This window comes from Apus apus, chromosome 1, assembly GCF_020740795.1.
Source record: "Apus apus isolate bApuApu2 chromosome 1, bApuApu2.pri.cur, whole genome shotgun sequence".
In the NCBI taxonomy this organism is placed as follows: domain Eukaryota; kingdom Metazoa; phylum Chordata; class Aves; order Apodiformes; family Apodidae; genus Apus; species Apus apus.
The window spans coordinates 112597460-112619685 of record NC_067282.1 but is presented as its reverse complement, the minus strand read 5'-3'; the positions used below and the strand labels follow the sequence as shown (position 1 = coordinate 112619685).

General features: G+C 39.4%; 1 protein-coding gene across 1 annotated transcript in view; it reads left to right on the top strand.

Moving 5' to 3' along the window:
* BMX (BMX non-receptor tyrosine kinase) overlaps nucleotides 1–19898 on the top strand; it is a 28003-nt gene extending 8105 nt beyond the window's left edge. The window contains exons 6-17 of the mRNA XM_051615106.1: nucleotides 4109–4287; nucleotides 7757–7816; nucleotides 8851–8905; nucleotides 10324–10403; nucleotides 11028–11155; nucleotides 11558–11632; nucleotides 12343–12514; nucleotides 13399–13615; nucleotides 16090–16154; nucleotides 17087–17205; nucleotides 19097–19254; nucleotides 19824–19898. Coding sequence (XP_051471066.1) covers nucleotides 4109–4287; nucleotides 7757–7816; nucleotides 8851–8905; nucleotides 10324–10403; nucleotides 11028–11155; nucleotides 11558–11632; nucleotides 12343–12514; nucleotides 13399–13615; nucleotides 16090–16154; nucleotides 17087–17205; nucleotides 19097–19254; nucleotides 19824–19898 — 1383 coding nt within the window. The remainder of the gene's footprint in view (nucleotides 1–4108; nucleotides 4288–7756; nucleotides 7817–8850; nucleotides 8906–10323; nucleotides 10404–11027; nucleotides 11156–11557; nucleotides 11633–12342; nucleotides 12515–13398; nucleotides 13616–16089; nucleotides 16155–17086; nucleotides 17206–19096; nucleotides 19255–19823) is intronic.
* Nucleotides 19899–22226: the final 2328 nt, after the last annotated feature.

Genomic DNA, 22226 nt, shown 5'->3' with positions numbered 1-22226 from the left:
TACAGAGGCAGCCTCTGAGTTGATGAATTGAGAAGTGCACCTGAGCTTTTTATGTGCATCTGAGATCTTTATGCCTAAATCTTTATATCAGACCGAAACCCAAGAGTGTGGTGTCCCCCAAGCACCCACTGGACCTTATAACCCATCTGAGAAAGGCAGGCTTTCACAGATCCAAAAAGGCAAACAGGAAACCTGGATACCAAAAAGTACTCCTTGTGCTTTATTCAGCCTGAGTCCCCTAACACAGCAGCTGAAGTTCAGCAGTTGACAGGGTAAAGAACAGGAGAAAACTGAAAGATCTGCTTCTATGCTCAATTCCTCATCTATCTCCTTCTGTAAGAATACAAGGGCAACAGTCCTATCTTCGACCTTAGTTTTACTGTCCAGCTTAGTTATCATGGTTTGTAGGTGGGAAGGAGGCAACATTGACAGAAGAATAGAAGAGACCAATATGGCTTAAGTTATGATGTTTTTATCTCTGAAACAAAAGGACTAACAGTATGATCTCAGTGTGTATTCACACAGCCTCCTCCAAATTAAACCAAATTGATTTTCAAATCATGAAACATGTATTACCTGCTTTATTTTAATTTATATTCTGTATCTTTAGAATACAGTCTGGGTCTATTTCCTAGCTTCTCTCTGTTAATCAGAAAGTAACTTAAAGAAAACATTAAAAAAGCTGGAATTTTTATGTGTCCAGTTGACATGAACAGCCAGGGTTTTGAGAAACACAAATATTATCAAGTGACAGAAGATAAAATCAGAAGAGCTGTAAGATGGAGCTTTAAGTAAGAAAAAAAAAAAAAAAAAAAAAAGAAAAAAAAGAAAAAAAAAGCTTTGGAAAGTAGCTATGAAAAAATAAGTTTTTTTACTTTTTTTTTTTTCTGATAATGAGAATTGAAAGTAATAGCATTGTGAACACACAGCAACGTAACTTGTTTTGAATACCGTGGTCTGCTCTGCCTGGCTTTCATCAGGATATGCTTTGTCTATCTGGAGAGATCATCAGTCATGCAAATATGCTGCTGGACATGTTGGTTTCTGCTGGGCCTTTATGATTTATTTTTATTATCTGCTTGAGTTCAGAGAGGATATTTTGAAAGGGAAATTTAAAAAGCAGGAACATGACATTTTTCATCTGGATACCTCTAAAACGGGTTCAGTAAATGCAGATATAACTACCACATCTGGTTGGAACTTTATTTTCCCAAGGTATATGATATAACCAGGTTAAGAAAGCCAATACTGACTTCTCATGGTGAGGAACAGTCTTTGTGCAGTCACAGAACTGCTCCTATAAGCTCACAGCACATTTTTACTTCGCCTTTTCATCTATTCGGTTTGATCATCAGAGGTGCCACTGTACCTCCAGCATTCCTTACACCTGCCTCTCAATTCATGTCCCTCTCCTCTCCAGCCTCTGCAAGTCTTGCTTCCTTGTCTTCTTCCCAAAGGACCATTACTTATTCATGTAGGCAAACCTGACCAGAGGCATTGCATTTTGCATGAAGCATGATGCTTACATCCTGCACCCTTAATGCCTCTGTCCCTTTCATTAGTTCAGCATTATACCTCTACTCTCCCACAGAGGGGCTGACTCCTAAAGAGTGATGCCATTACAAGGAGTAGAGGGCACTGAGGTCCCTTAATGGGAACCAGTGGGCACTTCCCCTGTGCTTTGATAACAGCAGGAAGCAGGAGGCTCCTCTCTGAAAAACACTTTCACTTCTGCTGCTGCCTCCCATACATTGTCTTTGCAATGGAAAATGGTTGATGCAGGTCAGACCAATATTGCAGTAGGTCAGATATAGAAGTCCACTGAGTTCACACACATATCTTCTGATGAATATGTATTGGACAAGTTTGATGGAAGCTGAGGTGATACAGCCCATTCTTCCAGACGTAAGGAGGGGTACAGTTCTGCAGATAGTAACCACTCCCCACATTGCAGCTGAATCTCACACTGTCACCTACAGCTCTCTCTGGATGGCAGAGTCAGAGTCATTGATATGAAAACCACAATAATATCACTGCCAGGAAAAAGGAAACTCAGAGATCCATGCAGTTACTGTTAGGAAATGCTCTGGAGCTTTCAGGCAGTGCTGGAAATTAAAAGTTGTATATATGGACACAAATCACGACATTAATCTGCACCAAGTTACAGATGAGGTCCATCCAGAATATTGCAACAGACCTGATGTGCTCATCTTTGGCTGACTCTTTTCCATGGCAGTTTGGACAAAGATAAACTAATTTCTGTGATAATAATTCTTTATACCATTTACTCTTGCCAGTGCTTTACAATTTCTTCTGTTCACACAAAAAGATGAAAGCTCCATTGCAGGATGACTCACTCATCATTTCAGAAGCAAAACACAGGAAATCCAAAAAGAGCAATTAAATCTCCAAACATTGCCAAGGCCAAATGTCAGAGGTGCACATCAACTCATAAACACGTTTACTGACTATCAGCTGGCTGTAACATTGTTAAATGGTTCAAAGATAAAACAGTTTAATGTTTGTATTATGAGTAGGCAACTTCAGTTGGGTGATTATTCCGCAAGGGAAACAGGCAGTCGAAAACTTCAATCCTGCCTAACACAGGCCCTCAAGCTATTAGTTCATTTCAATCAAAGTCAGATATGACTGACAGGAGCCATCCTTATCAAGTACAAGTAGTAGTTCTTGATGAGTAACAGACTTCCTTCAAGTCAAATGAAGAGGATTTGCTGTGAGGGATACCTCTTTAAATAATGAGCATCTCCAATAGAGTTCAGTGAGATCAGATTGAGACTTCGTGTGTTTGCAGGAAGAGATCCTGTGTGTCTTCTGGCTCAGTGGACTTGATCAGACATTCAGTTGGCTCTTTGGCATCTCCTTGTTTAAATTAAGCAAAGAAATGTCAATAAAGAGAAAACAAGCAAACATACAATGCCATGGTCACTTGGAATTGATTTAAAGGAATCACAGCCTGCTTCAAGACACTTGACATTCTTTCCTGGCATTGCAGTAGAGTGGTGGCATTTGGAAGCCTTAAGTCTTTCTTATTTTTGCTCATCTTTTGCTGTTTGTGTTTCAAGTGTAGTTTTCTCTGCTCTTAAGAATTGTGATGTCTGGATTTTCTCAGTTATGACATTTTCCCGATTTCTAAAGTGCATTTCGGTGTCTTAATTTTAGATGGTCTTTTGCATGATTTGACTGATACCACATAATTTTAATGCCAGGCCTCTCATCCATGTAATTTGTGATGACCTCCTCAAAAAGCACTGATGAGAGGTAGACACTTCTGTAGGATGACACGTTTCACATGAAGACACAGGTCAAAGCTAGGTAAAATGAATCCCATAGTTAAGTAGCTACGCCTGTTTAACTCTGCACAGGGAAAGTTAGACACAAAGGAGTGAGATTCCTTACATCCAACATGCTTAGCAGAGAAACATCAATGAAACATCTTAAAAAAAAAGAAAAAAAAAAAGAAAAAAAAAAAGAGAAAGAGAGAACTATTTGGAATTAGCATAGTTTTTTCCTTTCAGTGTTCTGTAGTAACAATGACTAATTCCTGTTGTGCTTCATGGTGATATTATTGTTGATCAAAAGCAATGCGAAGAAACAAAGTTATTCTATAATCCTGTGATGGGGTCTTTTGATATAACAGGACATCATTGCACTTCGTTAGAGTAAAGCACAATTTTTGGTCATGTGGTGTCCAAAGTAGTTGAACTGCAACAGTTCATTAAGTAATATCAGCTTCTGAGAGGTGACAGGCTTTTGATACAAGTCCAGTCTATCATGCAATTCTGTTAATGAGAGCATCCTATTACAGCAGTGTCAGCTTCCACTCAGAGTTAATTGTTTCTGGTTTCATTATCATGGAACTTGCTTCTGTTCTCACCTGTCTCACAAATGTGGACAACAGTATCTGGGCTGCACTTCTAAATGGATAAGAAAAATGCAGCTTGTCTGTGCCCATCTTCTTAGCTTTGATTAATTTGCCTGATATCATTATACATGTTGAAGATATAAGTGATCATGTACATGCCATGCTATTTCTTACTGTACCCTTTGCCGCATATCCTTCTAATTTTATTTTCTCTGTCTTCAAAAGAGGAAGCATAGAAGCTTGCCTCAGGTGCTGTCACCAGACAAGTCAGCCTGGAATATGGCTGTGGCCCAATGCAACTATGAACCTGAAGGAAATTCAACTATCCGGCTTGTCAGAAGCCATAAATACTATGTAGTGCAAGAGGGAGACTCTGACTGTTGGAAAGTACAGGATTTGGAAGGGTGAGTATGCTCTGCAGAAGACTTTGTTCTATGACCCATGGTCTTCCACCGATCTCATCTTCACAAGCAACACTGCAGGCAGTCCTGTTACCTTTCAGGATCTATGTCAGAATAACTTTAGTAGCTTTCAAACATTGCTCTAGAAGCCTCATTGTCTTCTGTATGACTCCATTTTCATTACCACCCTTGGCTGCCAGGTAGGGTAAGATTTACAACCGTCACTGCCCACTATACTAGCTTAGAATACTATCTCGTGGCCTTAATTTTTGTATGTGCCTGAAGAAGGGCTTGTTACACAAAAGCTATCAACTTTTTTTTCCCAAATATTTAGCTAAAGTGAATAAAAAGACAAAATATCTCCTAAAAAATGCTACCTCTCTTCTATGCACATCATTACTATTACAATTACTACTGTACCCCTCCTACGAAGACTAGCTGAGAGAGTTGGAGCTGTTCAGCTTGAAAAAGAGAAGACTCCAGGAGGACTTCATAGTGGTCTTCCAGTACCTGAAGGGGCTACAGGAAAGCTGGGGAGGGGCTTTTTACAAGGGCATGTAATGATAGGGTGAGAAGGAATGGCTTTAAGATGGAAGAGGGTAGATTTAGGTTAGACATTAGGAAGACATCTTTGCTGTGAAGGTGGTGAGATGCTGGCACAGGTCTCCTGGAGAGATGGTGGATGCCGCATCCCTGGAAGAGTTCAAGGCTGGGTTGGTTGGGGCTTTGAGGAACCTGGCCTAATGGCAGGTGCCCCTGCCCATGCAGGGGAGCTGGAACTAGTTGGTTTTTTAGGTCCCTTCCAACCCAAACCATTCTGTGATTCTATTAAAATAGCAGTGACAGCACAGGACACCAATAAAATCTGCTGAAGCATGAATCACTTATCACTTTGGTCTCTCCCCAGCTTTAGTAATACTATTCTACAAAGACAGAGCATCCTTATCCTGTACAGGTTTTAATTATGGTCTTTGAGGTTCACAAGTGGAGGAATCCCCTTCAGCAACTGAAAATAAGGTATTTTTTCATTAATATCCAGCTGGGGCAGAAAAAAGCATCTCTTCCCAAGTTATTAAATGAAAAACGACTTTAGGAATGCGCTGGAGACAAAGGCAGCACAACAAACAGGAGCTGCGTGGAAGAGATAAGATTCCTTGTCTGTCTCATGATGGACAGTAGCTGAGTTTGATTTTATGTACTTGACAGAAATGTGGAAGGGAGGAATTTTTGAGCTAAGGGATGCTCAAAGTGGTTTGGAACAGAATTAAATTCCTTCATTCACTCATAATTCACTAGTTAAGCTTACAGCTGAAAAAAACAAACAAACAAACAAAACAACCTTAACTCAGGGGAAAGTATCACAAGATTGGCATACGGTTCTGGATGAGGAAAGCAACACACAAGCCCAGCAACTCAAAGGCAATAATAAATCAGTAAGTTGAGATAAGCTCTTGAATGTTTTCAGTGGATCGTTTATGGCTATTTGGACTCAATGATCTTCAGAGGGCCCTTCCAACCCCTAGCATTCTGTAAAAGCTCATGGTACAGGCAGCTCTGCTAATAGAGCCTGAGCAGAGGGCTCTAAGATGGATGAAGGGGCAGAGGGAGATCAAGAGAAAGGGGAGACATTTAGAGTTTTTTCTTTCCCTTTAGAAACCGAGACTTCGGGATTATTGATTCTGTAAGGACAAGTCACGTATACATCATAACAAAACCTTTACATTTTGCTTGAAAAATAATGAAGATCTTGTTTTCTTGAATGTAGCAGGAAAAAACATCAGGAATTTTTCATCTGTTTCCATGCAGTCTCTTCTTGCTCTACTGAGATCTGTGTTAAAGAAAGTCTTCCTTTCTGTGTCCATCTGTTTTCAAAGATACAGTTTACTCCCTCTATTTATTTTTCTGATCGGTCTCTTATAAATACCAATGCCTGTTGCTCCCATAACTTAGGTCCATCATGCCATGATGCCAGCTGCTTTAAATGGTAGCTCAGCTGTCCGTGTTCACTAAGCTTACCTTCTCAATTGCATCTGGCATTGAGTCAGGAAGAGTTCTGGGCCTATCTAGTGACTTTCTGTGTTCGACCTGGCATATTCTGCTGGCTCCCATTAGTCACTGGAATCCTCCATCACAGTAACTGAGATAGCATGTAATGAAATTGTTGAACAGCTGCTCCAGCCTTCCACATGAGGAATAAACCATTTCAATAACAAGCAAAAAGAGTATTTCACTGAAATGTAATTTTCCAGAATAAATTACTACTGTATTTTTCTACCTGGTAAGTAACAGCAGATATATTTTAAGCATGATCATTTTTGTTAGTGACATTCTAAAAAGTGACTGTCTGATTAATCCCTTTTCCTATTTTAAGTGACCAAATTTAAGATGCAGTCATGTATGATAGCTAAGCTGTGAACTGTTTATTTTGCAGGAATGAAGGTTTCGTACCGAGCACTTACTTGAAAAAGTTATCTCTGGATGATGATGAGCCAAGGTGAATCAATATGCAGCCATCCACTGCTTAAGTGTTTTCCTCACCCATTCTAGTAAAGATTAGGCAATATTTCTAGAATATTTTTCTTTTAAATAACTTTCTGAGTACTAAGCATAAGATTTCCTGAAAGGTATAGAAGCAGATACAATTTGTCTTCTTGATTCATACATTCATGCAAAAAAACATCAGTTGAAAATCCTGGTTTCATTTAAATCAATGGGGGTTTTGCCACTGACTTCAATGATGCTGGGATTTCAATCTTTGTACTCTTATTTCAGCATTAAATCAACCTTGCGAGCACCCTCCTGTCTTTGTATTTACGTGAATAGTTCTGTACAGGGCAAAGGGAATCCAGGTCTGCCAAAGTGAGACATCACACCCATCTTTTTCCTTTCAGTAAGGATGACATGACATAAGCATTAAAAGTATGCCTAAGTATTCGAACAAAAATCTGAAACATAGCAGATTGTCTCATAGTAAACCATACTAGACAAGATTCAGAGGTTTCCTTTAAAACAAACCCTACTCTTACAGTATCCTGTAAAAGGCAGCATAAATAAGAATCATTATTTCTGCACAAGAGCTTACTTTAAAGGCCTCTATTTCTTCCACATGAACGCCTTCTGTTGTCTGTTACTCTAAGAACATTTATTTGACAAGTTGAGGGTTGTGCAGTTTTGGAAATCTTCCACATAAATTTTGAAAAAGTAGATGAAATCTCTTCATAAATTCATTGGAGGAATGTGTAGTTTCATTACCTATCACAGCATGCACAGAGAATATTTGGCTTTTCAACACAGGGAAGGGGAAAAGCTGTGTGTTTACTAAGTCATTAAAAATCCAGACAATTAAATATGTCTCAACTTCTTGCAATATTCACCTTAGACCATGATATAACTACTCAAAAATGCATATGGCATTACTTTAAACCCAAGGAAGATATCTTACACAATTTCAGCCTTTTTTTTTCCTTTGCAGTGAAAACTCCAGTGTCACTGAACAGGCTTTGGCAGAAGAGCAGAGTATTGCTAAGTATGAGTGAGTACACAGAATATGTCTTCAGGACAACCAACAGATTCTTTGAGTGGAGATTGGCTTTCCATTTTACTTATCTACTATACCCAGAGCAATGGTATCCTACATATGGCTGTTGTAATAATCACAATAATTATGGATATATAATCAGCATGTAGACTTCCAAAGGCACAAATATATTTGCTTCCAGACAAAAAAAAGGCATTTAGGCAAATCAGTCTGGTACTCCAATCAACGGATCCTAGCAATTGGATAAGGGGTAATAGCTTTAAACTGGACAAGAGTAGATTCAGGTTAAACATCAGGAAGAATTTCCTCCCTGTGAGGGAGGTGAGACACTGGCACATGTTGTCCAGGGAAGCTGTGGCTGCCTCCTCCCTGGCAGTGTTCAAGGCCAGGTTGGATGGGGCTTGGAGCAACCTTATTTACTGGGAGGTGTCCCTGCCTATGTGGGCATGGGGGCTGGAACTAAATTATCTTTTATATCTCTTCCAACTCAAACCATTCTGTGATTTGATGACAAAAGTAAAATGCTATTCAAAACAAATTCATGGAGGTCCCTGAACTGACCTGACATACCATGTTGGGGTTTTTTCCTCCACTTAGGATCTCTCAGTTTACTTAATACTTAAATATTATGACAACCAGAAGGTTCAAGATTAGAAGATAATTATGCACCTCCCAATTTTTAGGGAGACAGCTATGTCATGACCTGCAGGAGACAGAGCAAACTACTTCTGGCAGAGCATTAGAGCAGCAGGATTCTCCTCTAAGGATTTGCTATAAAAAGTCAGTCACTGAGTAGGCACAGATATTTCAGGAGTCCCACTGAATGGATGAGAGGAAGCAGATGGGAACTAGTGGTTTCCCTTTTTTCTCATGGCCTAAATTCACACATGCAGGAGAAGTCACAAGTCTACTCTCTGGCTTTTAAAAGCAGTTTTGAAAATATTTTGAATGCTTCTAATTTTTCATGTCTGCTGTGCCTTTATCAGAAATTAGCCTGTAAATAATAGGCCAAATATTTCTCTTTGCAGTTGGTATGCTAGTAATACCTCCCGTGCCCAGTGTGAGCAGCTCCTTCGTCAGAAGGTCCTACGTATCCTTTATTGTTTGTACATGAGCAACCATGGAAATGTTTCTGTCTGTTGTCTTTGCTATGCTGTGTAGCTAGAGGATGCTGATGCGCTTCAAATACTGTAATATTGCAGAGTGCTAGAAACTCATGTTAATTTGATATCGATAAAAAGATCTCAAAAAATGCCTGGATGCTCTAATGACTTTTCTACACAAATGAACAAATGATGGACCTCTAAAATACACTTGGAACTAAGCCACACTGAGTGCATTTCCCCTCAAAGCTCTGCTTCTTGCTTTTACCTCTAGCCCTTTATTGTTTGCTCCAGTGTGGCTCTTTCCACAGGTCAGTCTAGAGGAATCCACTATGATGGTTTTAAAACACACAATTTTGTAAAAGAAGTTCACCCTGACAAACAGACAAACCTGAGCAAACTCAGTGCTATGCCCACTGAGCAGTGGCTGTATGTGGCTGATGAGGAGCAAGGATGGATAGCACCACAGGACTAGTCAGAGACACAAGTCTTTGCAGCAGACAGCTGCAGAAGGACTTGTCCATGTAGATTTTTGGAGGAGAACCAGGCTCAGCCATGCTCTGCACTTGAGTGTTGTGCAAACAAGTTTTCCTCTTGTGGTCTGCTGCTTTTGCACAGCTAGTCTGCTTGGTACTCAGGCACTTACAAATCTGATATGACCTGACCCTTTGGGAACCTTGGCTTAGTGTCCTTTCCCTTAGACTTGCATCATGGGTTCAGGAATGAAATTCAAGTGTGACAAATCACTGGAGAAAGGCAGTAATGTCCCAGTCCCAAAAGGTGCTGGGTACTCCTGACAACAGTTACATTTAAGAGGACATGACCGTTCCTTTCAACTTCACAGCAATGAACCTTGTCCTGCATGTGAGGTTCTAGAAGTCTTCTTTCCTCCCTGCAATAACCATTCCTAGAATGTTGGAGGTGTTGCTGTTAAATGAACTCTGAATTTCCAGCCCATTATGGTAAACTATTAAGAAAAATAAAAGTGGGTAGTGAAATTTAGTAGTGGAGTACCACATAAAGACTGAAAACAGTCCAAATATAATAGAGTGCAGTGAAAATCTTCCCACTTAATCAGTAATTCAGAAATACTTTGGCAATAGAAAACACATCAGTCTAATACATTATGAAAAGAAACTGAATTTGGTGGATAGAGCTCTTGTTCAGATGGGATGTATGGGGCAAGGTTTTGGTCTTAGAATGTGTACCACCTCTGGAGGGGGCATGAGGAAGGAGATGGGGTTAATTGATAATTCGTTTTGTCCTACTGTAGTCCTTAAAGAAGGTTGCATGAGTCACATATCCTTCCCTCCTTTGCAGACATTACAGTGTGAAAGCCTAAAATTAATCCCAACCTCATTGTTCCTTGTAACATTTATTTGTTTTTCCTTTAATTAGGGGAAAGAAGGTGCTTTTATGGTTCGTAAATCTAGTCAAGCAGGGAAGTACACTGTGTCTGTGTTCAGCAAGGTTTCTGAGTGAGTATCCAAAGAATGTGTATTACTTCTATGAGTGTGCAATGGGCATGCCGCGTGGTGTGACTGACCAACAGCAAAGTCTTTACATTGTCTTAAAGGTGAACCTCAGGCACATTCAGGTCATATAATGTCTTTGAATCCATACATGACAGTGGCTCCCTGAAAGGGTGCATGAAGGTCCAGAATTTTCTCATCTTAACATAGACATGTAACATGCACATAATCTAGAGGAATAGCAATATGTCAAGAATAAGAGACAGAATGAGGGGAAGTGGAACAGGATTGGAAAGATGTACAAAATTAGATGTAGAACTATCACAAGGGCATTATATGACGGTCTTTTGCTCTAGATTAGCTGTTGGGAGACAAGTACTAACCATCAGAGTACATTAGCATATGCAGCAGAAGACTCCAATGATCTAAGAGCCTGTACTACATTGCCAGCAGGAGTGAAGGGAGGGAAAGGAGGCAAGCATAACAGTCTTCCAGGTGACATCTACATATTTTGTTATTTGGCTGGTTGGCGTGTTGTGGTTCATTCAGCAGCTTACTCATGTGTTAACACATGGCTGGAAGGCATTTTGCAAGGCTTTGACATGTACTGCACTTTGTGGTTTTTTTCAGAAGCAAAAAAGGAACAGTCAAACATTACCATGTGCACAAAACATCTGAGAGCAAGTATTACCTTGCTGAAAATTACTGTTTCGAATCAATTCCCAAGCTTGTACACTACTATCAGCACAACTCAGCTGGTAATCCTATATGTTCTTTCTACTTGATTAGTTTTGGCTTAGGCTTCTAGATTTCTCAGCATGATGGTGAATCTCTTCCAATACTGAATACTCTAAATATTGAAACATCTTTTGGGAGAGTTTGGGTAGAATTAACATATTCACAACTAATACAGTTGCTGTCCTTTGCTATGAAGTGCTTTTTGGGATTGTACGACCTCTTCTTGCTATACTTCTTCTGGACAGAGCACAGAAAATGGTCAGTCTTGCGAAGTGATACAGCAGCTGCTGAATATTCAATATCTGTCATTACCTGGATGGCTGTAATATGACAGGGATGGGGAGGTATTAGTTTCCCTGTATTTACCTCGATTTCAGAAGACTCATGTATATATTGTGACCTTTAACAAGTTTTCTTTGCAGGTATGGTGACAAGGCTCCGACATGCAGTTTCTACACAAGTAAATAAAGTACCATCCACAGCTTCATTAGGATATGGTATGAAGATAACTTCCGTTTTGAAACTGGTGTCAGTCTTGGCCACCAAGAAAAGAATGACTAGGAGATTACAGAATCTTTGCTTGCTGGCCATTTCTGCTTGTCCACTGAGGAGGCAATGAGAGAATTTGGGAAGGGTGGTTTTTCAGTCAATAGCACCTTCTGTATTTTCCAATTGTCTAGTGTAGCATTGAGAGAGTAAGGTATCCCTTCCAGCAACTGTATCTAGTCTACATCCAGGGCAACATGAATGCAAAGGCATTTCATATCAACTTTTATGTTGTGCCTTTTTTAAAGCATTTTATGTCAGGTCTTATATGAACTGTGCAAGACCTTGCGTGCTTCCTTCCTGAGCACATCTGAGTCATGTTCATGCTTTGCCTTTACCACATTAGCTGGCAGGGTAATACTAGTTCTCCAGTCTCCTCCATGAAAATATATGATATTTTGCTGCATAAATCTTTCTCAAATCAATTATAAGTCTTAAATCTAAGCAGTAGCAAGCAACCCTTGTAGGAAGTGTAATCTCCTTCCATAACTCACACATAAAGCTGAGACACAGGTATGTTGCTTCAGTGCTGCATGGTTCTGCATCCTTCCTGAGTAAAATTACAGCATTGCAGGTAGGGGATGCCATGTTTGAATTTTTCTGGGCTTTTTTTTATTTGGTTGTGGTTTTTTTTCTAAAGTAATTTCTTTTGTCGCCCTAGGAGTCTGGGAGATGAAACGAGAAGAAATTGTCCTGTTGAGAGAGCTGGGTAGTGGTCAGTTTGGAATGGTGCATCTGGGAAAGTGGAAGGGAAAATATGATGTGGCCATAAAGATGATCAAAGAGGGAGCAATGTCAGAAGATGAATTAATAGAAGAAGCTCAGACCATGATGTAAGCTCTGGCATTGCTTAATTATTTGGAAATAATGATCTCTGCAAACATTAATCAGTAATGTATAGCACATGCAAGAGAGAGAATTTCTTCTTAAAAATAGAATTAAGTAGTGTTTAGCACTTTAGGCACAAGCTAATTAGGTAGCTATATAGGATATTTTAAGTCTTATGAGAAGAACTTCACGAAGATTGATATGGTCATCTACAAAGTTTTTAATGAACCTCTCTTCCACAACTTCAGAGGTTTCATATATGTCACTTAAAACTCTGCTTCATTAGCATTTATATGGTAATGGGCAGAGAGCTGTTCCTGCCATCCTGCAAGCAAGAATGAGAGACAGATCAATAACCAAAAAATGCCAGAAATACAAACATGAGACTTGAAGTTTTAGGCTCTGACTCTGAAGATGTACTGATGATAGAACTTTCTCTGAAATTCCATGAGATGGTAATTGAAGAGCACAAATATTTAATATATCTCATATTTTGAAAGAATGCACTACATTCCTCTCAGTTAACTGTCTGTTATGGTGAGAATTCTCAACGTGAAAATTTTGCAGTAGGTTTTTAGTAGAAAACCTTAATGTCTAAGGTCCACCTGACCAACTCAGTTCTATTTTCTCCCGCCAATAAGGTTGTACTTTTGTCCTCCTTTTAGATTTTTACTATGAAGTTGCTTTTTCTTCAATACTCAGTTTCACAATAATCACGAGAAGGACACTCAGTTCTTCTTGAAAACGCATAATTGAAGTCTAAAATTGACTTGATACAGTCTCAATATTTTTTTCCTGCATTTTGTATTAATATTTAAAGAACAAAACTTACAGTAATGCACAAGAATCTTAATTTAGTTTTTTATTGTTTTGTTTCTATTTTTTTCAGGAGACTTAATCATCCCAAACTTGTTAGACTGTATGGTATATGCTCAAAATCATGTCCCATCTATCTAGTGACGGAATACATGCCTAATGGTTGTTTGCTTAACTACTTAAGGAGTCATGGGAAGGAACTACAACCCCTTCAGCTTCTGGAAATATGTTATGATGTTTGTGATGCTATGGCATTCCTGGAGAGCTGTCAGTTCATACACAGAGATTTGGTAAGCTATCCAACAGGAGAAAAGGAACAGGGAAGGTAGGGAGGATGACCTATCACCACTAAGCCCTACCCTCCAGGATCACCCACAACTGTACCAGCTCTTTTGACCCTCATCCCAGAAAGTATTGGGGTCTGCTGAAGAGAGACACCCAGCTGTCTCAATAGAAGGTAGCTCTGAAGCACTAAAGCCACATGTAAACAGCACTGTTCACAAGCTGATACATTTTGCTTCAGAGCTGAGCTGACAGTTCTACAGCACTGCATATTGTGCTGTCTGCATTGAGGGTCTCTATGCTCAAGGATCTAATCCAAGGGTAAAGTTAATCTGCTGAAGTAAAGGGTTCTGTGCAATGATGCTGTAGTCCTCCAGGAAAAAGTACTGCAACATTAAAGATCTGGGCCACTTGGATTGGGTTTTTTTAATGATTTGGGGATTTATCTAATTAGGAACTACTTATCTTAGAAAACAAATGTAAACACTACTAGAATAAACTGGAATTTACTCTGGTGCATTGCAAGCATCAGCAGAACTTAAAAGTCTGCAGCAACCTAGCTCTTTCAAGTACATTTATATCCCAGTTTTCAAGCAAGTATTTAAAATTATGCTCAATGAACGGATGAGGCCTCTCAAGGACTTGGTCTGAAACTGTAAGCAAAACTTAGTGTTCAAGAAAGCTGGCTTTGGAGAAATGAGCTGTTATTTTATTGGCCCATTAAATTGAACCTAGCCACATTTCTGGTGCACTGTACCTTTGGAAGCAGTAGCAGTATTTCACTTTCTAACACTGGGCAAAAATATGTTGGAAGATTTGTGACAATTTCTGTAGCAGACTTGATTAATTTTCCAGGAGGGGTTTAGTCACCTCAGGTAGCATTTTACACATCTTGCTGACTCTTTCAAAGAATTGCCTTTATGTGTAAACAAAGAGGTTAACTCCTTATCTCACCGTTTTTTGTACTCAGATTCATAAATCAGCAATATCAGACAACTTAAGTAGCAGAATTCATGTTGTGAATATAAAGTCAGTTTCTGAAAAACTGGCTGTGTATCATGGGAAAGCAGAAATAAAACTTGAGTTTGATTTCAGATTGAAAACTGTATATTAAAACAGACATTAATAAGCATACAGGCAGAAAATCCAGAGGGACCTTGACAGGCTGGAGAGGTGGGCCAGTGCCAACCTCAGGAAGTTCAACAAAGCCAAGTGCAGGGTCCTGCACCTGGGTTGGCACAACGCCAGGCACAATACAGGCTGGGGGGAGAATGGCTGGAGAGCAGTCCTGAGGAGAAGGACTTAGGGGTGGTTGTAGATGAGAAACTTGACATGAGCCACCAGTGTGTGCTGGAGCCCAGAGAGCAACTGCATCCTGGGCTGCATCAGAGGAATTGTGGCCAGCAGGGCCAGGGAAGGGATCCTGCCCCTCTGCTCTGGTGAGACTGCACCTGGAATACTGTGTAGAGCTCTGGAGCCCTCAGCACAGGAAAGATATGGAGCTGTTGGAAAGGGTCCAAGATGATCAAAGGGCTGGAGCACCTCTGCTATGAAGACAGGTTCAGAGAGTTGGGGCAGTTCAGCCTGGAGAAGAGAAGGCTCCAGGGAGACCTTATAGGGGCCTTCCAGTACTTGAAAGGGCCACAGGAAAGCTGGGGAGGGGCTTTTCATCAGATAAGATAGTGATGGGACAAGGGGTAATGGTTTTAAATTGAGAGAGGAGAGATTTAAGTTAGATATTAGGAGGAAATTCTTCACTCTAAGGCTGGTGAGGAACTGGAATGGGTTGCCCAGGGAAGTTGTTGATGCCCCATCCCTGCTATTTTTTAAGGCCAGGTTGGACGAGGTTTTGTGCAACCTGGTCTGGTGGTAGGGTTCCCTGCTCATGGCAGGGGGGTTGGAACTTGATGATTTTAAGGTCCCTTCCAACCTTAATGATTCTCTGATTCTGTGAAAATAAGCATGAGATAAACGTTCTCAAGCGATAATTAGCAGAACTAAGCTTATACTGAACTTTTCATGAATCAAGCTGTTTAAATCACCTTTCATTTTTCCATTCTGTTCAAGGTGCATTGCAAATAAGCCAGTCAATGTTTGTCACTTTTTGTTGCTTTGGTAAATTCTGAGACTACTGAAAAAGACCCTGGAGTAGGACATCATTTGAAAGAGAGGGTTTAGTTTCTGGCTGTTTCTCTAGGTGAATGTGGGTTTTTCATCTGTGTTTCTTCATCCCTCAATGTCCTTATTTGTAAAGCTGGGATAATGGTAAAGAATGTTTTTCAATCAATAGTCAAAGAGCGAAATAAGAGAGCTACTTACTGCTCCCTTACAGTTCCAAACCTAATTGCTTTAATCAAAAAAGGTAGTTATTCATTGAAATGCTAGAGGACAGAAATTATTATTATTAGCAAATTACCAAGATAAAATGTTATTTGCTCCTCTTTGTATTTTTTCCATCTCTTTTCTCATTTCTCCACTAAAGGCTGCTAGGAACTGCTTGGTTGACAGCAATCTTACTGTGAAAGTATCTGACTTTGGGATGACAAGGTAAGTAAAAGAACTGGGAGCCTCATGAAACTAAGATGTTAGTGTATATAGTTTAGTGGCATTGATCAGGTAGCAAGTGGCTGTCAGGAAAGTTAAACCACAGGGTGTGATAGAGCTCTTTGTCTTGCCTTCCATTAATGACCATAAGCCCTTACAGAGTTGGAATAAAGTCATTCTGCTCTCTCAAAAAGTAAAGCCTGAAAGGCCAGTCACAGCTGAGGGATTCCACTTGTCATGTTTGTTAAATCTCAGAGTTTACTTTATGTTCAAGTTCTGCACCTAGGAGTCAAACATCTTAATCATCAGCCTCAACTGAGAGAAGTTGGAGAGACTGAGCAGCCTAGAGAACATGTCCTCTGAGAAGAAGCTGAGGGCACATGCTGTTTAATGTGGTGAATAGGAGGCTAAGAGGGGATCTAAAAGCTGCCTAGAGCTACTTAAACTTGCTATGGATCCAAATGAGTCTTAGCAGTGCCAGGTGACATAGCAGTGGACATAGGCTACATACTGTAGCTCAAGAAGTCCAAAACGGATGGTACGAGAAGTTTTTTCCCCAGGAGGATGGTGGAACAGTGAAACATGTCAGTCAGACAGACTACAAGATTGCAGTCTTTGGAGTCTGTTAAGAATTGGCTACACAGCCTGATCTGATGTTCAGGGTAATCCTATTTGAGCAGGAGGCTGGACTAGGAGGCCTTACAAAAGGCATTTCTATGATTCTGCAATATTTCTCTAATAAATTTATAGCAATGATCTGTTGATCTCTTTATTTATAGCAATGATCTCTTATGCTTCTATCAGGTATCCTTTAGAAATCTGGGACTCTGCCCAGGTTTTTTTTAGGAACCTTGTGATGTACAAGGAAGAAGCCGTAAACGATATTTAATTGTATTGTCACTCGGTCACAATCAAGTTTGGTTCTTGCCTTGTAGGTATGTTCTGGATGACTTGTATGTAAGTTCATTAGGTACCAAGTTTCCAGTGAAGTGGTCAGCACCGGAAGTTTTTCATTACACCAAATTTAGCAGCAAGTCAGATGTATGGGCCTTTGGTATGTTTTGGAATTTCATATATAAATATGTATGCATAATGCTATTATGTTTATTTACTAAGCAGAAATGCTAGACATTTACACACTAAAGGAATGTAAAAGACAGCTAGAGCTTGTGTTCTTGTTTAACATTTTTATGCATCCAAACCCTATCCTCCTTGGATTTTTTCAGCCCTACTCTTTTTCTTTTAGACACATAGAAACTCTTCATTTGATATATGTGTGTTTAATACAGTAAACTGCTGGAAGTAGAGATCAAGCAGGATCTTTGGCATGTCTAGATCATAAATCAGTGCTGCCCAAGTCAAAAGAGCAATTCTGTGAGTCACAGAGGTCAGAGTGGACTCTGTGCACAGGCCAGTTGTGAAAGACAGTCTGTGTGAGCTAGGGCTGTACCTCAGCAAAAATGAGAAACATTTGAAGATCGCTTTCTACCCAGAAATTTCAAATATTTGAAATTCTACTTCAGTGTTTTTCCAGGTATGATTTACAAATCCCTAGAGTCAGTTCAGTGTTTCTAGAAGCCTGCAAAAAGTGTCAAGGAAAGGGAACGTTTTGTGAGCTGGCTTAAACTCCACTTACACGGGTTTGCTCCTCCAGTAGGAAAATTTTGGCAGCTGTCAAGCTGATGAAAGATTAGCAACCCACTCTTCTTGACATTGAAAAATGGAGAATAAAGCAGCTGAAATTGTTTCCAAATGCTGGGCTTCTTATCTTTAACTTCAGCTAGTCTCCTAATATGGAAAACTCCAAAGAGAAATCGCTCATTCATGCCCTTTAGTTGTTTATAACATATGCAACTAAATCAGAAGTTGGATTTTCTGGTGATGTATTTACATTTTTCTCCTTTCAATGAAATTATGGCTCCAGGTTTTATTGTCTTTTACTTCAATATTGGCATTAACTCCAATAAGAATTTTTTCCTTAGAAGGTCTTTTCTCATTTTAATACTGTCCATTGATACGGGGAAGCAAGGGGAAAGGAGGATTCATCAGTTCTTGTTTGGTTGTTTTTACCTGCTGAATCTTTAAAGAGCTAAAGAACTGGACTGACATATTCATATCCCAAAAACAGATGTCAGAGAACAAATAATCTTAGTTTTTTAATGTTCTCATTGCAGAAAGCTGGGAACCTTTGTCCTGATCCCACTGTGACATTACAGTGCTCCAGTTCCCTTCCAGCTGAAGAGAAGTCAAAGAGCCAATAAATTACTTTTTCAAAAGAAACCATTACTGCCAGTATTAGATTCAATATTAAATAAATATATCAAAATTATTTTTTTTATTTTATGTTTGGCATAATTATGACATGTTCATTTACACTTAAAATTGTTTCTTGCAAAGCCATCACTATGAATTAGTGATTATGATATTACCCAGTGTTTCTATTCCTTCAATATAATCCAGTGTTTATAGGTATGTGCAGCGGATTGTATAAAATATTTGGAAATCTTTCTGATACCAAAGGAATATGTGTCCCATTCACGTAAAAATAACAGTAATTTTTTTTCCTATTAGTCTATAAAACATGATACCCATAGGTGCCTTACTTTTTTTTTCTTCCCTCTCTCTGTGTACATGCACACATATAAAAGGGGGTGTTTTTATATATGGATCACTATGTCTTGGTCTTCTCTATCATTGTTCACATGAAACATATTTTATAACTAACTGCAGCATCTAACTTTACTTTCTCCTGCAACAGAAGTTGTTTTACATGTGAGCACAGAATCACACTTGCCAGTCATGTCCATATTTTCTTTGGACAATGTTCTCTATAAAGCGTCTGATCTGGTTTACATTGGATCTGTATCTTGTTCCGGAAACAAGGAGTTATCCTGCATTTCTTGACTTTCGTGTCTTGTCTTCCATTGCTGTGATTATTTTTGCAGGTATCTTAATGTGGGAGGTGTTCACATTGGGAAAGCAGCCCTATGAGCTTTATGACAACATGCAGGTGATTGAGAAGGTTTCTCAAGGATACAGACTTTATAGACCGCAAATGGTTTCAGACATCATCTACCAGATAATGTACAACTGCTGGCATGAGGTAAGTACATCTGCACGTACAAACTGGAGAAAACAGAATAATGGGAGTCAGCAGGAGTCCCTGTTGATAGCTGAACTGATGTTCAGAGTGGAAAGTATCTCTTATAAAAGCCATTGCTTGTATGTAGTACACTCTATATAGCAGTCTAGTTCAGGACGATGTTTGTACAGGAAACAGGGCACAAAGGAAGATTGGCTTCCTTCTTTTCAGAACCATGTGTTTAAATAAACAACAGTAAAATTCCCTTCAACATCAATATAATGTACAGGTTTATATTCTCCTTATCTAATTTTAATGATTGAAAATTTAGATATTGAACAAAGTTAATTGTCTAGATTTCTTCCACAACTACAGGACCATTACTGGTACCTCTCCATCATCATTTGTCCTTTCTATCTTAGTCACCACAAAATAACAGATATCTACAGTTCCTGAATGATTTTCCTGAATGATACAGTTCCTGAATCATTTGTCCTTTCTGTGTTAGTCACCACAGAATAACAGATATCTACAGCTCCTGAATGATTTTAAAATTAAATAACCACACCTATCATCTTTGCTGCATTTAGCTACCGGAAAAGCGTCCTGCCTTTCAACAGCTCTTATCATTTTTTGAGGCACTGAGAGAAGACAAAAGAGTTTGAGAAAGAAGATTCAGAAACAGCTGACTGTGCATTCTGGTTCCATATCACCTGTCTTCCGTATGAGACCTACATCTGAAATATCTGAAATCTGCCTGACATTAACCCCCAGCTCCTATTAGTCTGTATATGAATGTTCTTCTTATTTAATCATGGAGTTGACCAGGAGGTGTGTGGAGAAAGCTTTTGACTTGAAAGGTCTGACACTCTGCAAGTGACAGAAGAATACTGTGGAAGAATATAATTTATTTTGTTATCATTGTCTCAAAGGACTTCTCAGACACTGACATATATATACCAATTGTGTACACCCCTTCAGTGCTTCTAAGCTGTCATTATTTTGCCTTAGCTGGAAATGTAAACAGGGAAATATATGCTTGTTGGGTTTTCTGATTATCATAACTTATCTGAATGTCTTTTTTCTTTGTAATCACTTCAAGCTGATGCCTGAAGTCAAATTTAGAACTGTTGCAACTGACAGCAACAGACATACTTATAGTTTTGCTTTCAATTACTTAGAAATTACTACTGGTAAAATATCATATCAGTTTTCTTACCAGTACTATTGACTTCCGTTTCAAGCCCTCAGTGTGTACCTTTTATTTGGAATTTATTCAAAGCTACATATCTAAGATATTTGCAACTTAGCAATATATGAGGTGCTTACTAGAGTGTTATTGCTTCCTGCTACAGGTAAAAATAGAGGAAAAAATAGTTTTACGCAGAATTCCATAGTCATTGCAATAGTAAATGGTGAATTTGCTGATCTCTAAAAAACCTGAAGAGCAAAAATTTGAAGATAAATGAAAATGCTAGTAATGTAATTGCTTAGCCAAATATTTTACTGCTGAGGAGCTGAAATTTGGCTCCTGATGTTAACACTTAAAAAGAGCACCCAACTTTCAAATGTGCATAGCCCTACACAAATTAGTGCTAATTTGAGTAAGTCCAGAGATAGGAAATACTTCTGAAGCTACATAACTATAACAGGCATATCTAAACTTAGACACTGACATTTGTAAAATGCTGATCTGCTATGTATAAAATAAAGGGGGATTAAAATAAAGTAAGGTCTGGAAAAAATCCTGTCCTTTCTCCTTGTGTTTGAGCTGGTTCAGTGTGTGATGCCTCCAACAGTTCAAGTGATTTCTACTTGCCCTTTTTGTGGTGGAGATGGCCCAGCTGTAGTAGGGACCCCTCTGCACCTCCAGTCTGAGCTCACCTGAACCTCAAGAGTAAGACATGCTGAGTGCAGCCAAGCAGGGAGAGAGAAGAAAGAAATTAAGGTCTCTGGTCAGCCAGAGGCTCCATTGCCTGTGCTTGCCAGAAGCTGGCTGGCTGAGCACATCCCTATCTAGGTGGGGAGCTGTGTGTGTGTTTGAAGGAAAGCAGCGTTTGGGGTCATGGAAATGCTTGGGAGAATCTACACAGGCTGGAGGCGGGCACGGGAGGCGGCACAGGATGGAGAGGTAGGGCAAGGTGGGACATTGCATCAAGCTGGGCCCAGGAGTGCTGACCCAAAGCAATGGTCAGGAAGGAGTGCTGACACAGGTAAAAATATGAAAAGACGGTGTCTGCCAGCCCCCCAGCATAGAAGGTGTGAGGAATTGTTGGGACTAATGCATGTGGTTGATTTTTTAAATCTAAATGTTGTCTTTTCATTTCTACTCTTCCGTCATCCTGCTATATTTTTTTTTAGTGGCTTTATGTGTTGACAACTCTGAATGGTGTTTTTTGATTCATAGCACAGATTGTAAAATTAATTGCTTTGAAATGAAAGCATTGCCTTAATGGAAAAATTAATCTTAACAGGCAATTTGAAGATGGCTGGCATGACTAATTACATTATTTGATTGTTTCCCACTTTGCCATTCCCTTTTTCTGTCACTGCACGGTGAATGGGAAGACCACATACAGTTGAATTATTTATCTTTAAAGTTCAGCTAAAGTACTGAGGCTTCGGGATATTTTGGCAATGGGATATGTGGTGTAGGTATCCAACTTGGAGAGAAATTATTTGTATTGCTTTACATTCCAGTCTAGCTTGCAGTTAAGCAGTATGATCTGCCTACCATTTCAAAATGTCCCATTTAAGGGTCTCGTCCCTTAAATAGGAAATTAGTTTGGTGCATGAGGATAGTGTTTTGTGAGCCCAGAGAGTCCAGCTGTATGTTTTCAGATATAGGTTTGAGTGCTTTCTACTGGTTTTGATAACTTTGAAGGGCCATGAGTTTTACTGTCCATGAATTCTCTGAACTTTTTTCACACAGGCTCATGTTTGCTACCCAACCTTTGCCAGCATGCAGGACTTGGCTGACACCTTGTGCCTTT